This window comes from Rhinoraja longicauda, chromosome 3 (genome assembly GCF_053455715.1).
Source record: "Rhinoraja longicauda isolate Sanriku21f chromosome 3, sRhiLon1.1, whole genome shotgun sequence".
Lineage (NCBI taxonomy): Eukaryota > Metazoa > Chordata > Chondrichthyes > Rajiformes > Arhynchobatidae > Rhinoraja > Rhinoraja longicauda.
Window position 1 is genome coordinate 29,842,917 of NC_135955.1, and position 14,404 is coordinate 29,857,320.

Below are 14,404 nucleotides of genomic sequence, written 5' to 3' on the forward strand. Positions count from 1 at the left end.
CTTCGAGCCAGCACCGCCATTCAATGCGATCATGGCTGATCACTCTCAATCAGTACCCCGTTCCTGCCTTCTCCCCATACCCCCTCACTCCGCTATCCTTAAGAGCTCTATCCAGCTCTCTCTTGAAAGCATCCAACGAACTGGCCTCCACTGCCTTCTGAGGCAGAGAATTCCACACCTTCACCACTCTCTGACTGAAAAAGTTCTTCCTCATCTCCGTTCTAAATGGCCTACCCCTTATTCTTAAACTGTGGCCCCTTGTTCTGGACTCCCCCAACATTGGGAACATGTTTCCTGCCTCTAATGTGTCCAATCCCCTAATTATCTTATATGTTTCAATAAGATCCCCCCTCATCCTTCTAAATTCCAGAGTATACAAGCCCAATCGCTCCAGCCTTTCAACATACGACAGTCCCGCCATTCCAGTCATAGAGTCATACAGCATTAAAAAAGGTCCTTTGCCCCAACTTGCTCATGTCGATCAAGATGCCCTGTCTACACTAGTGTAGACCTGCCCGCTTTTGGCCCATATCCTCCAAATGTTTCCTATCCATGTGCATTACTTTCACCACACTCACTGCAGCAGACCAAGATGGTAGTTTGCCACCAGCTTCTCACGGGCAACATCGACAGCTAATAAATGCCATCAGGGCCATTTATTAGCTGGTGATGGTGTCAATGCTCATAGCCTCTGACTCAAATAGTTATTTGAGGAGATTGCTCATCCAAAGCTGAACACAGTGTCAAAGAAACAGGTCCTTGGAAGTATAAATGCAGCACCAAGACTATTTAAAATTTTACCTTTTAGAGATTTTCCAACGTATCCTCTATCAGCACCAAAAGCACCTGTAAGCAAACCAAAATTATTTCTATACAAGGGTTAAATGGCAGCTGAGGCAAAGCATAGATTATCCAGAGAACTGTTTTTGTTCTGGGAAGCAATCCTGAGAAAGAAGATATTTTCCTTGGAATCTATCGTGACTAATGGGATTGAATCAATGGAAAGATGTTGTCAATCTAGAAAGGGTGCAAAGACAATTTATGAGGATTTTGCCAGGACTCGAGGCCTGAGCTATAGGGAGAGGTTGATCTGGCTAAGACTATATTCCTTGGAGTGCAGGAGGATGAGGGGTGATCATACAGAGGTGTACAAGATCATGAGAGGAATAGATTGGGTAAATGCACAGTGTCTTTTGCCCAGAGTGGGGGAATCGTGAAGCAAAGGACAGAGGTTTAAGGTGAGAGGGTTATGGGCCAAGCGCAGGCAGGTAGGAGTAGTGAGATGGGGCATGTTGGTAAGCATGGGTATGTTGGGTGGAAGGACCTGTATGACTCTATGTCTCTATGACTCTATAACAGGTTACAATGTTTTCCTCAAGAGATTCAGGTATTCAGAGATAACAGAGGTTCATGATAACAGATTCGGGAATGATCTCTGTTTTTAAAATACCCTAAGGATCTGTGAGGGTAGCTGAAGAGGAATCTGCTTCTTCTGCTGAGACGCGTGCAGAGCAACAGCACAAAAAAAAAATTATGCCCATACAAAAGAGAATGGAAATCTGGAATGCTCTCCACTCAAAACTCTGCAGGGTTGGTGGGGTGGGGGGGGGGGGGGGGGATAATTGAATGTTTAAATACTGGGTAGATCTTACTGTTTATGCAGACAGCAAGTTGAAAGGTATAGATTAGCCATCATCTAATAAACAGACTTGAGGCACTGAAGGACTCCATCAAATGTCAGTGAACAGTTAAATCAAATGAATCACAGACAAAGGAGATCCTATTTGCATAAGTTGAATGGCTGAGTAAAATTATTACAAATCTCTGTGTTGTTAAAGATAACAATCTATAAATATATCAATGGGCTCTAGAACTAGGGGCCACGCATTCAGGATAAGGCATTGTTCATTAAAGAGGAGAACATTTTCTCACAGAAGGTTGTGATTTGTTCTTTAATCCAGAGAGTATTTGATGTGTAAAATAATTATTTGGGATCTGTTTGTGACTATAGAAAGAAAGTTGAGCTCACTAAAGCCAATCGGTAAGCTCAATTGATCTCATGCGTTTGGCTTTTGTTTTAAATGCAACAGGGAGAACTTTCAACATTGATCAGCTGTACTAAATACGGCCTCAACACAGAATAACTGTAATGGGGATCAAGCAACTTCAAAGATCGATCAAGCTTGGTCAAAGGTCAGAAATAACTTTGGTTTTAATGAATAGCGCAGCAAATTTGAGGAGCCAAGTGATCTACTCCTGCTCTTACATTTGTGCATCATTAATTTGGTAGGACCAACTTGGAAAAGTATTGAAATGAGGATCCACTACCTCACCTCAAGAATGGTATACATTTGGAACTCATTTCCACAATCAGCAATAGCTGCTAGGTGAATTGTTAAATTTAAATCAGGCTAGTTGATTTGTGATCAGTAAAGGCTAAAAGGATTGAGGGGAAAGGCAGATATATGGAGTTAGGTGACAGATTATTGTGATCTCAATGAATGGCAAGCAGACTTGGCCTCCTCCTTATACTACTAATATGTTCTGAAACTATCTGGAACAAAACAAAACAAATTGTTGGAAGTTCTATTCACATCATCTGGGTTGAGTTTTCCGTTGTCTTCCAGAATGTTCCAAAAGACACTGAAGCCAACAGACACAGTTTGAGCATCTTTAACTATGCAGTTAAAGAAGGTTGGTTCCCCATCAGTCTGTCAAGTGGCAACTAGAGGGCAGGGGAGTAAATGCTGGTTTTCCCAGCAATAGCCACACCTCAGGCTTGAATATAAAGATTCTTAATCTTAAACAAAAAGAGAATCGATATTTAAATCATATCCCTGCACTGTTTCCTTCTTCCTTTCGTTAACAATAATTAGAAAACAGAATACCTAAATCGTTTGGGTAGCCTCCTTGCTTCCAGTCTGCAGGTAGAGTTGCTGTGTAGTCCATCACGGAACCTTGCTTTCCTTGACTTTTGAGGTTCTTTATGTTAACAAAAAGCTGATTGTTTTTTGACTGTTGATTAAAATTGAGCAAATAAAAAACACATCACCGGCAGAATTTAATATGATTCACCTTTAAGCAGTCACAACTTCACTGAGCTATTCTTGCTGATGGAGGCTTGATATCGAATGGGTGATTTGAAGGGCCTTTTTCCCAGGCCAGAATTACCATTCTAATGCAGCTTGGTGCTGAAGCTACTAACTAGCGTTTCGGTAAAGAAAATAAATGAAAAATGTCCACTTTGGAACAGTTTCACAACATCCGAAAAGACTTTATAACCAATGAAGAACATTTTAAGTAAAGCCTCTGGTGTAATGTCGGAAACCCAGCTGCCAATTTGCAAACAGCTAGTTTCCAAAAAGAGTACTGAAATAATGACTAGATATTTTTTTGAATAGCTGACTGAAAGATTAGTGGAGTAAGAAATGATGAGATGATGCTTGTGTGAAGTATAAGTCACTTGGGACGGGTTTGTGACTAAAAAGAAAGTTGAGGTCACTAAAGCTAAATCGTATGTGGTAAGTCCAATTGATCTCATGCCTTTGGCTTTTGTTTTAAATGCAGCAGGAAGAACTTTCAACATCGATCAGCTGTGCAAAATACAGCCACAAACTTTAGCTGCCATCTGGATGCGGTCCCATACATCCAGTTCCATTGCAGATAATTGGATCAAGTCTTGGAGCAGTTCCACTTGTTTCCAATACTTTTGCACACATTCAGCATTACCAACCAGAGACAAATTATTGTGCCTTCTGCCAGTTCCTGCATGCTCTGCTTTGTTTTGCTACTGTTGCCTCAGCCGGCGTATGAGGTCACAAAAGTGTGATTGTTATCATTTCAGAGGCCAACCTGTTGTTGCTGTGGGAAGTTGGCAGGTTGACTATGATTAGTATTTGAGAGCTACCCCAACAACTAGTGGTAACTGAAACCAAGGCCATAATGATTTGATTAACAGTGATTTACCTTTCCAGATGTGCTCCGTTGGCAGTTGTTGGTGTGCGGTGGATTCCCACATTGGGCTAGGGTATGGTAACTTGGGTTGGAGAAATAGTGACTATTTCCATTCCCAGTATTTCCTTGTGCCATGTTTTCTGCAAAGAAAGCAGTCAATTGGGTTCAGAATGTGGCTATACTTTTGCTATCATGTTCAAACTTACTTCTCCAATTTGGTAACATGTTTGAATGAGGTCGCTTAGTTTAATTTACTTTAGAGATACAGCGCGGAAACAGGCCCTTCGGCCCACCGAGTCCGCACCGACCAGCGATCCCAGCACATTAACACCATCCTACACACACTAGGGACAATTTTACATTTATACAATTTTACGAAGCCAATTAACCTACAAACCTGTACCTCTTTGGAGTGTGGGAGGAAACCGAAGATCTCAGGGAAAACCCACGCGGTCATGGGTAAAACGTACAAACTCTGTACGTACAGCACCCGTAGTCAGGATCGAACCCGGGTCTCTGGTGCTGTAAGGCAGTAGCTCTACCGCTGTGCCACTGTGCCGTTTCAATACATTGATTCAGTGAAACATTACCTTGCCTGTAATATGGTAAGCCAACCCAAGGAAACATATAGATATACTTTCAAACAGATCTTCACACAGAATCATATACTTGGAGGTATTTATTCACAAAATGCTGGAGTAACTCAGCAGGTCAGGCAGCATCTCGGGAGAGAAGGAATGGGTGACGCTTCGGGTCGAGACCCTTCTTCAGACTGAGTATATCATATACTTCAAGTATATCATATACTTGGACATACACTGGCACAAGAAACAGCAAATATTGTCATTTGGAGCAAAAATCGAACTGTTAGAAGAATTCAGTGGGTCAAGCAACATCTGTGGGGTCAGAGGGACAATCAACGTTTAGGTCAATACGCTGCATCAGAATATATTTGGGTACTAATGTGTTTTTTGGAGACATTTTCCCTTTTCACAGTCTTGCCGAATTCATGTGTTATTTATGTTCTTGTGAATTTGTCTGAGCCGATGTACCTGTAAGCAGGATTTTCTTTGTACCTGTACCTCACCATACTTGTGCACATGAAATAAACTCGACTTGACTTAAGATGCAGATCAGCCTTGATAGGAATGAACCTCTCCTGCTCTTAGGCAACACTTTTATACATTATGTAGTGAGACTGCATGAACTACTGCCTGGAGGAAGGATTAAGGAGGATGACTTGATGAAAGTTTTTGAGATGTCAACCGGAACTGATGGGAGAAATTATTTCCACTTGTTTGAGGGTTTGCCACTAATCCCAAAATTAGTGCAAGGACATTCAGGGGTGAAGTCAGGAAATTTCTCTGTATGTTGAGGTGGCACAATTGCGCAACGGTGGACTGTTGCCTTACTGCCCCACAGAACCAGGTTCGATCCTGACCACGGGTGCTGTCTGTACAGAGCTTGAATTTCCCCCTGTGTCCCCGGTTTTCTCCGGGTGTTCCAGTTTCCTCCCACAGTCCAAAGACGTGCAGGTTTGTAAATTAATTGGCTTCTGTAAATTTTCCCTAGTGCGTAGGATAGAACTAGTGTATGGGTGATCGCTGGCTGGTGCGGACCTGTTGTGCCGAAGGCCAGTTTCCACGCTGTATCTCTGAACTAAACTAAACTAAACTAGATTGTGGATGAAATTTGGAACTCTATTCTGCAAATAACATTTGATGCCAGGTCAATTGACAATCTTAAATTTTAGGCAGCGTTAACCGAAAGTATAAAAGGGTGCGAGGAAAAAGTGGGCATATGGAGTCAAGCCAGGTCAGTTATGATCCAATTGACTCAAGGGACTGAATGGCCTTCCTGCTCTGGTACTTCCAACACCTTTTCTCTGCTCCACAATAAGCATTAAACATTCGTTAAGACTTATCACTTGTGTTTTTCTTTGAAAGTTTCTCACCTGTGATGGCATAATCCGTGTTCATAACTCGGAGGGTGGGCGAGTAGGTTACGGCTGCCATGTTGGTCTCCTTCCCCTGCTTGCGCCGGTACAAGATGAAGAGTACCAGAAGAAAGAGGACAAGCAGGAGGAGGACCACAATCCCCACCGTGGCTCCAATCTGGTGGGAATCAGCTGGAATGGCTGTGCTGGTCCGGCTAAGACTGTTGAGGTTTCCCACGATTATAACGCCAGCTGGAAATGGGAGGACAACAAATATAACATCACATTGTGTTTACAAGTGTAGGAACAAGCCTTGTCACTCCCGGGCAGGCATGTGGCTTCATGTTAGGATGTGGTTACATGGTGGGAGGAGCAGGGATTATAGTGCTCATCATTGTTTCAAGATGTTGTTCTCTGTAAGGGAGCATTGGTGTGATGCTTTCACAGTCAGTGCACTGCAGGAAAGATCGCATTTCACATCCCTTTTAGGATGTCCAAAAATAGTAGAATTGGTAAGTACTCATTGTTGTATTGCAGCAGCAACATCCCACAATCAACATGATGGTGACTTGCGAGGACAGAGACACAAGGCTGTGAGATTCACCCTTCTTGGGGGTCAGTGGATAATTTTGGAAGTGCGACAGTCAATCTGTGTGCTGTCTTCATTTCAGGAAGTATCACGCTCTGACTGGTGCTCCCTCACAAGGAGCAATGCCTGGGAGCCAAAGGTGAAGTCACCAACCCCGTGAGATTGAATTGGCAAGAATGGGAAACCTGCAACAGCTTTGACAGCAGGTTCCCCTTGGGGCGGGGCCAGACTGGCTTGGGGGCGGAGTCAGCTTCCTGCACCATGCACATCATCATCACATTGCTGTGTAAAACATTCAAGGTTAGATTTGATGATGAGATGAAGAAAAATGGAGGAAGAAATATGGGAACAGATCAGGTAAATACAATCTGAACTCATTGTTTGTGTGAAGGGTAAGAGCTGGTATGCACAGGATGGTTCCAAAGGCCTGTTTTCCTGTTGCTTCCTCTATTTTGATATACTTCTCTTGGAGCCAGTCTTTTACTCTGGCTGAGCTTTTGCAAAACAGCAAAACACCTTTGCTAACACTCTCCGTGTGACTGGGGTTTCAATACAGGCTTTGAACTAAAGAGACCATTCACAAGAGGCTGCAGGTAATTAGAGAGCTGACATATTTGGATGCAACAACAACAAATTGAGAAAACATATAGGGGTTCCAGGGTTGCATAATTAAAAGCACAAGATGCCAGATCTGGGAGTTATGATGGACCAGTTCTGGACATTGCCTTTAAAAAGAATGTAAATGCCTTGGAAAATGCAAAAATGTTTCACTAGAATCTTGCCAGAAACTAGAGACATGTGACAGGAAAGGTTGGTGAATCTGAGATTGGTGAATCCGAGATTGTTTTCCAGAGAAGGTGAGTGGAGATCTAAAAGAGGGTTAAAAGCAATGAGGAGTTCGGTCAGAGCAGTCAGAGAGAAAACATACCCACTGATAGAAGGGGGAAAGCAGTGGACACAGATTTAAGAAAACACCAAGGTAAGACAAGGACAGGCTTTTTTCCCCAAAGGGATCCTCATCTGGAGCATAGTGCCTAATTGGAGGAAAGTTCAAGCATGGTTTTCAAAGGGGAATTGGACCAGTGTTGCAAAAACAAAATAAAGCTGCTGTAAAGGAGAAAGGGGATTTAAGGGTTAAGGTGTACGTGACCAAATGCTACATGAAGATGAACTGTCACTAAATTAGATTGAGTACCTCAGACGCCTACAAGGCTATCTCTGTGTTGCTGCCAGCTTGTGATTAAAAAGGGGGTGTTGTAAAATCACAAAGGATAGGGGATGGATACTAAGGAAGAACACAGAGTAGAGTGAGCCCCTTTACAACCACCATAAAGTTGAGCACCAGGAAGATGTGTTTATGTTAGTAGACTGAACTAATTCAGTCTCGGACATGGTAGACTGAACATAGTAGACTGAACTAATGACCTCGGACACGGTCAGTGGTAGTGGGTGATGATTTATTGAACTCCTATCCTCTTGCAAGACCACCCGTGTGGGCTATCTGGTTCTGTGATCACTTGTAAAACCTATTGTATTTGGTGTATAAATATGCTGCTGAAACACTCTGTGGGTGAGTGGGGTCCTCGAGTTGTAGCTCTCCCACTCCCACTGGCGTAATAAAGACTAATGTTTTACCACTTTATGGTATTGTTGTCTGTCTTAAAGAATCGAACTTTAACACTGCAAGACAACAATGTAAGGGATAGGATTGGAACAAGATACATTGCTCACGCAAACAGCTGGTACAGAATTGAGGGTGGAAATGTCACTTCCTTTGGAATTGTTACCCTTTCAATGCTTCCTCTGATCTTCGTGACTTGAGCAGTGAAGTAAATGTACAACTGGGGAAAATGCACAATCTGAGCACGAGAGGACATACCTTGGTCACACCTTGAGCCCTTCCATCCGGGGCTACAATAGCAGGTGCCTTTAATGTGATCACATGTTGAGTTATTCAGACAATCACACACCTGGCGACAGCCATAACCATAGGTCCCTGATAGACATCCTGTAAGAAAGATATGGACAGTCTGATCAGTTGTTCCCTGGTCATTCCTGAGAGTTTCCAGACTTTATAATTAGTTTGCAAGACTTATGGATTATTCTTCAGTAAAAGAAAAATCTCTGCTCTCTAAATCATTGTACACAGATGTTTTCATTGAGTTTTTTAAAGTCTCACTCAAGAAAAATCCAACTTTTCCACCATACAGATAACAAGCTCAGGAGGTCACAAATTGCCCACAGTCAATTTTAGTAGTTTTGAAGTTCATCACCCTTGTCATGTTGGAGATACAACAGCCATTTTGTCACTCACATTCTGATGAATTAAAGGAAAAATTTACAAGGCCTTGTCTATAGTCAAGAGTCAAGAGTGCTTAGTTGTCAAATGCACCAGGAATAGAACAATGATAATCTTACATGCTACAGCATTACAAATTCATCAACACAATAACAGAACAAATAAATATACAATAATCAATAATATGATAAATTGATTAGTAATACTAGATAGCCAGACCAGAATAATGCAATACCGAAGTATGCAGTGGATCGTGGCTGAGGTAGAGTTGTGGTTAGTGTTGTGCAGTGTTCAGAGCCTGATGGTTGCTGGGAAAAAGCTGTCCTTCAAATTGGAGGTTATGCTTCTCAGACTACTGTACCTTCTTCCCGATGGTTGTAGTGAGATGAGAGCATGGCTAAGGTGGTGTGGGTCTATGATGGGATTAGGAAAGCAATGAGAAAGACACCACAGAAATATCTATTTTAATCTAACAGTTTTTTTAAGAGACCCAGTGTAGACACAGTGGGCCAAAAGGCATTATTCCATCCTGTACCTTCTATGATTCAATTCAAATCCTATATCGTTTGGTGAACATATTAAAATTGCAGTTTAATCTATCACCACCAGAGGGCGAAGCAAAATCAGAACAGCATGGACTGCACTAATGCCTGCCATCAGCGGTTCAAGGTTTCACCGTGGGAAGAATCATAGAAAATAATATTGCACTGGTTGATAGTGAACAAAAAGAAAGCTGTGAGTTCCGCGTTGTTAAAGTGTGGGTGGTAAACCATTAAAATAGAGCAGTTGGTTGATTAATTAGTCTCTGTGACATTGGAGAGACCATAAGATATAGGAGCAGAATTAGGTCATTCAACCCATCGTTATTCAGTCATGACTATTTTTTTCTCTCAACTCCATTCTCTTGCCTTCTCCCCATAATCTTTGACACACATCCTAATCAAGAACCTATCAATCTCTGCTTTGAAATGCTCAATGTCTTGCCCTCCACAGCAATCTGTGGCAATGAATTTTATAGATTCACCACCCTCTGGCTAAAGAAATTCCTCCTCATCTCCATCCTAAAGGTACATCCTATTATTCTGAGATAGTGCCCTCAGGTTCTTGACACTCCCATTACTGGAAACATTCACTCTATCCAGGTCAAACACTTATTTGGTGACTGGTTTGTGCTACACCTCCTCTCAGCACTCACTTGAGATCCTAAGTTCCGGATGGCCTCTCACTTTAATTCTCCGCCTTTCCTGACCTCCACCTTCCTTTGTGCTGTAAAGTGGCGAGGCATGATCTCAAGGGATGAAACCCTTCAAGGAACCTTTCAAGGGATGGGCACATCCCAACCTTCCAACTATGGTCAAAATTGTAGATCACAAATACTGCCTCCATGTTATCAGACAGCAGCTGTGGGTAAAAAAAAATGGGTGGCTGACTGTCCGAGCAGACTCGGTGGCTGAAGTGCCTGTTTCCATGCTCTTTGGCTCTATAAACTCTCATATTGTTCTCCGAAACAGAGTTGTGGAAATTAAAGAAATCAGTACTTGATAAGTTTCAGCCAAACAGCAGCACCTCTGACTATACAGCACTCCCTCAACCCTGCACTGTTGTGTCAACTTGGTATTTGTGTTCAAGTTTCTGCAGAGAGACTTGAACCCACAGCCTTGTGAATCCAGAGCAAGTATACTCTCTATGAAATACAAATGGCACAATAGTTGTTACAAGCTCATCGAATGGTGGGAACAAAAGGACAGAATGAGTATTTTCAGCTCCTTGAACGATATTTGCCATTCACTGCATGATCTAGGACCTAACTCTCTAGGTCTACTCTCTAAGACCTACTCTTAGACCTAACTCTAACTCCATATCTCTTCACACTTCTGGTTGACCAAAATCTCTCAATCTCAGACTTATGGTTAATAACTGATACAGCATCAATTGAGAGATCCACATTATGTTATAGACAATAGGTGCAGGAGGAGGCCATTCGGCCCTACGAGCCAGCACCGCCATTCAATGTGATCATCGCTGATCATTCTCAATCAGTACCCCTTCCTGCCTTCTCCCCATACCCCCTGACTCCGCTATCCTTAAGAGCTCTATCTAGCTCTCTCTTGAATGCATTCAGAGAATTGGCCTCCACTGCCTTCTGAGGCAGAGAATTCCACAGATTCACAACTCTCTGACTGAATAAGTTTTTCCTGTTCTACCCTGCAGCTGCTTTTCCTAACCTCACTCCTAAAAAGCATGACTCTAAAACTTAGACAATGCCCTGCCGTTCCACGACTACTTAATCAGTAGAAATAAGTCTGTGTCTCCCTAATTTTTCCTTTACCTCCATCATTTTTTACATAATTGCTTTTCATCGTTACATAAATTTGACATTCTATTCTAAGGAAATTCATGTATTTTAACAAAGACAGACACAAAATGTTGGAGTATCTCAGCTGGTCAGGCAGCATCCCTGGAGAAAATAGACAAGGGCCGTTTCGGGTCAAGACCCTTTTTCAGACTTTTGAACTGAAATATCACTTGTCCATTTTCTCCAGAGCTACTGACGAACACGATGAGTTACTCTAGCATTTTGGGTCTATCCTTGGTATAAACCAGCATCTGCAGTTCATTTTTATTACATCTTGTATTCTTGTCCAAGTAATATTCTGGCTATCCGATACAGCAGTTCCTCTAAGGGAATACATCCTCCTCCAGGCATTGTGGCAATAAATTATTATGGTACTTCAAGTGCAGTCTAACCAAAGCCTTGTGTACATTGATCATGCAAAGGAGGAGCCATTGTTCCTTGTTGCATCTGCTTCCATCAGATGACTTTACAGATATTTATAAAGTCATGAGGGGCATAGATAAAGTGGATGATCACAGTCTTTCTCCTAGGGTAGGGGAGTCTGAAACTAGAGGCTAGAGGTTTAAGGTGGGAGAGGAAATATTTAAAGGAGATCTGAGGGGGAAAATCTTTCAAACAAAGGAGGGTGGGCATGTGAAATGAGCCGAGAGAGGAAATGGTAGAGACAGATACAAGTACAATAATTTGAAAAAACTTTGGACAGGTAACAGGCAGGTAAAGTTTAGAGGGAAGATAGGCACAAAAATCTGGATTAACTCAGTGGGTCAGACAGCACCTCTGGAGAAAAGGAATAGGTGACATTTTGGGTCGAGGCCCTTCTTCAGACTCGATCCGAAACGTCATCTATTCCTTTTCTCCAGGGATGCTGTCTGACCCGGTGAGTTACTCCAGCTTTTTGTATCTATCTTCGGTTTAAACAAGCATTTGCGGTTCCTTCCCACACAAGGTTTGGAGGGAAGTGGGCCAAATCCAGGCAAACAGGAATAACTCAGGTAAAGCATCTTGATCGGCATGAACAAAGGGCCTGTTTCCATGCTATGTAGCCCTCTGACTCTGGCTCCACTGACTTACTCTGTTGGCAGTGTTTGCCCATGAATCCGATGCGGCAGGTGCACTGCCCTATGATGTGCTCGCAGTCTGCTCCGTTCTGGCACTGGCACAGCTCGGCACAGTCCTTCCCAAAGTAACCTAACGGGCACCCTGCAGTCACAAACAAAAACAGCAACGAGAAGCTCAGTCATGAAGCTGAACAAAGCGATTGCAAACCGGATCACAGTGGACGAGGTAACACAACAGGATTCACGGTCACGTTGACACCAGGAGCAATGCCGCTGTAAGGGACCAGAGATAAATGCACAATTTCAGAAGCTGCTACGAATCAACCCAATTAAACTCCACCTGAAAAGCCCTGACTTCATGATCTCATCACAGGCAATTGTGCTTTCATCTCCTGAGTTCCTAAGTTTGAAATTCTCTCTCTCTAAACTTATTTTCATTTCTCCTTTCATGAAATCATACAGTCTCAGTACATCTCTCCTGATGCCTCTCCATAATTCACTGTTATATTCTGAGCACTCACATGGGAAGAACCTTGGGATATTTCACAATACTGCAAATGCTATATAAATATAATATTTTGTTCTTGGTTTGAATTTGCTGTGCAGGCCATTCATTTCAAGGGGCATCAAGGTGGGTAATAAATGCCAGACCACTTAGAAAATCCCTCGCCCATGAACTAATAATCAAATAGGGTGTAGAATGGGTGCAGAAGGTGCAGCTTTCCTCAATTAAATTATTTTTAATTTACTGAAGAGAATTTACTAAAATCTTTAGCAAAGAACTTTAACCAGAACCTTAGATTTTAAAGTTGATGTTGATGTTTGATATGAGCAAGTGCTACTTTTAAATATGGTATTTTAAATGTTCCAAGTACTATAACTTTCAATTGCAATTAAATGTTGATGTACTGTGCTACATGATGAAGCAAAAGGAGGAAATGCTGAACTGCACACAGCAGGTCAGCTCATGGGGAGAGCAAAGAGGACCTTACTCTGTGTGCAGTACAGTCCCGTCCATCCTGGCGTGCACTTGCATTCCCCATCATAAGCACTGCAGTAGGCTCCATTGTGGCAGTTGCAGGTGTGGATACAGTTTGGACCCCAGTATCCTGGCGGGCAGGCTGAGGAAAGAAATACAAAGACAGGAGTCACTTACTGCTATCTGACTGCCGTTCCGTTTGAATATTAAGGAAAATATCGTGACAATAAAAAAAGGAGCAGGTAGTTCTCCCAGCTCCTTGAAGCTGCCCCACCATTCCACGTCAGTGCCTGATCCATTACCTTAAGTACACCTTTCAGCCCAATCCTCATCACCACTATCTACATCAATGTCCAATAATCTATTAACTTAGACAATGACCCACAGCCGTCTTGGCCCTGAATGAGCGACCACTAATCCTGAGAAGATGCCTGCTGGTTCCAAGGTCCTCGAGGTGTATGCTCACATATTTCAGCGAGATCATCTCTCACTATTCTAGAGAATCAGGCTAATCTTACTGAATCCCTCTGAATTGATAATAGAGGACTTTCCTCCATGAAATAACATCAACCAAGGATTTTGGTCATTCAATCAAGAACCTGTCAATCTCCACTTTAAAAATACCCAATGCCTTGGCCAACACAACTGTCTATGGAAATGGATTCCACAGATTCACCATCCTCTGACTAAAGAAATTCCTCCCCATCTCCTTTCTAAAGGTATGTCCTTTTATTCTGAGGTTGTGCCTTCTGGTCCTAGACTCTCCTACCAGTGGAAACATCCTCCACACCCAATCTATCCAGGCCTTTCATTATTCGGTGAGTTTCAATGAGAACCCCCCCCCCCCCTCATCATTCTAAACTCCAGGCCCATCAAATGCTCACAATATTTTAACCCAATCATCCCTGGGATCATTCTCGTAAACCTCCTCTGGACCCCTCTGCAATGCTGGCACATGGCATTGTGCTGGAGAAAAACAATGGCTTACTATCCAATTTCTAGGCAACAGAATCAGCAAATGATGGCCACTTAGTCCCATTGCTCACAGTCCTGCAAATTTATCCTTCCGAGGCATCTATACAATTCCGTTCTGAAAATTACAATCAAATCTGTTTTCCTTTCAGGTAGCACTTTCCTGATCAGAACAACTCACCGCATAAAATAACGACTCCACAATTTTCCCTCTGGATATTTTCCCACTTCTCTTAAATCCGAGTTCTTTGCTTTCTGACC

At 42.6% G+C, this 14,404-nt stretch overlaps 1 protein-coding gene across 1 annotated transcript in view; it reads right to left on the bottom strand.

The window, feature by feature from the left end:
* Positions 1–14,404, bottom strand: part of megf10 (multiple EGF-like-domains 10) — a 158,269-nt gene that overhangs the window by 5,873 nt on the left and 137,992 nt on the right. The window contains exons 17-23 of the mRNA XM_078395540.1: positions 13,185–13,313; positions 12,206–12,334; positions 8,359–8,487; positions 5,909–6,142; positions 3,967–4,094; positions 2,889–3,015; positions 802–846 (exon numbers count right to left, since the gene is read on the bottom strand). Of these exons, the coding sequence (XP_078251666.1) occupies positions 802–846; positions 2,889–3,015; positions 3,967–4,094; positions 5,909–6,142; positions 8,359–8,487; positions 12,206–12,334; positions 13,185–13,313 (921 nt within the window). The remainder of the gene's footprint in view (positions 1–801; positions 847–2,888; positions 3,016–3,966; positions 4,095–5,908; positions 6,143–8,358; positions 8,488–12,205; positions 12,335–13,184; positions 13,314–14,404) is intronic.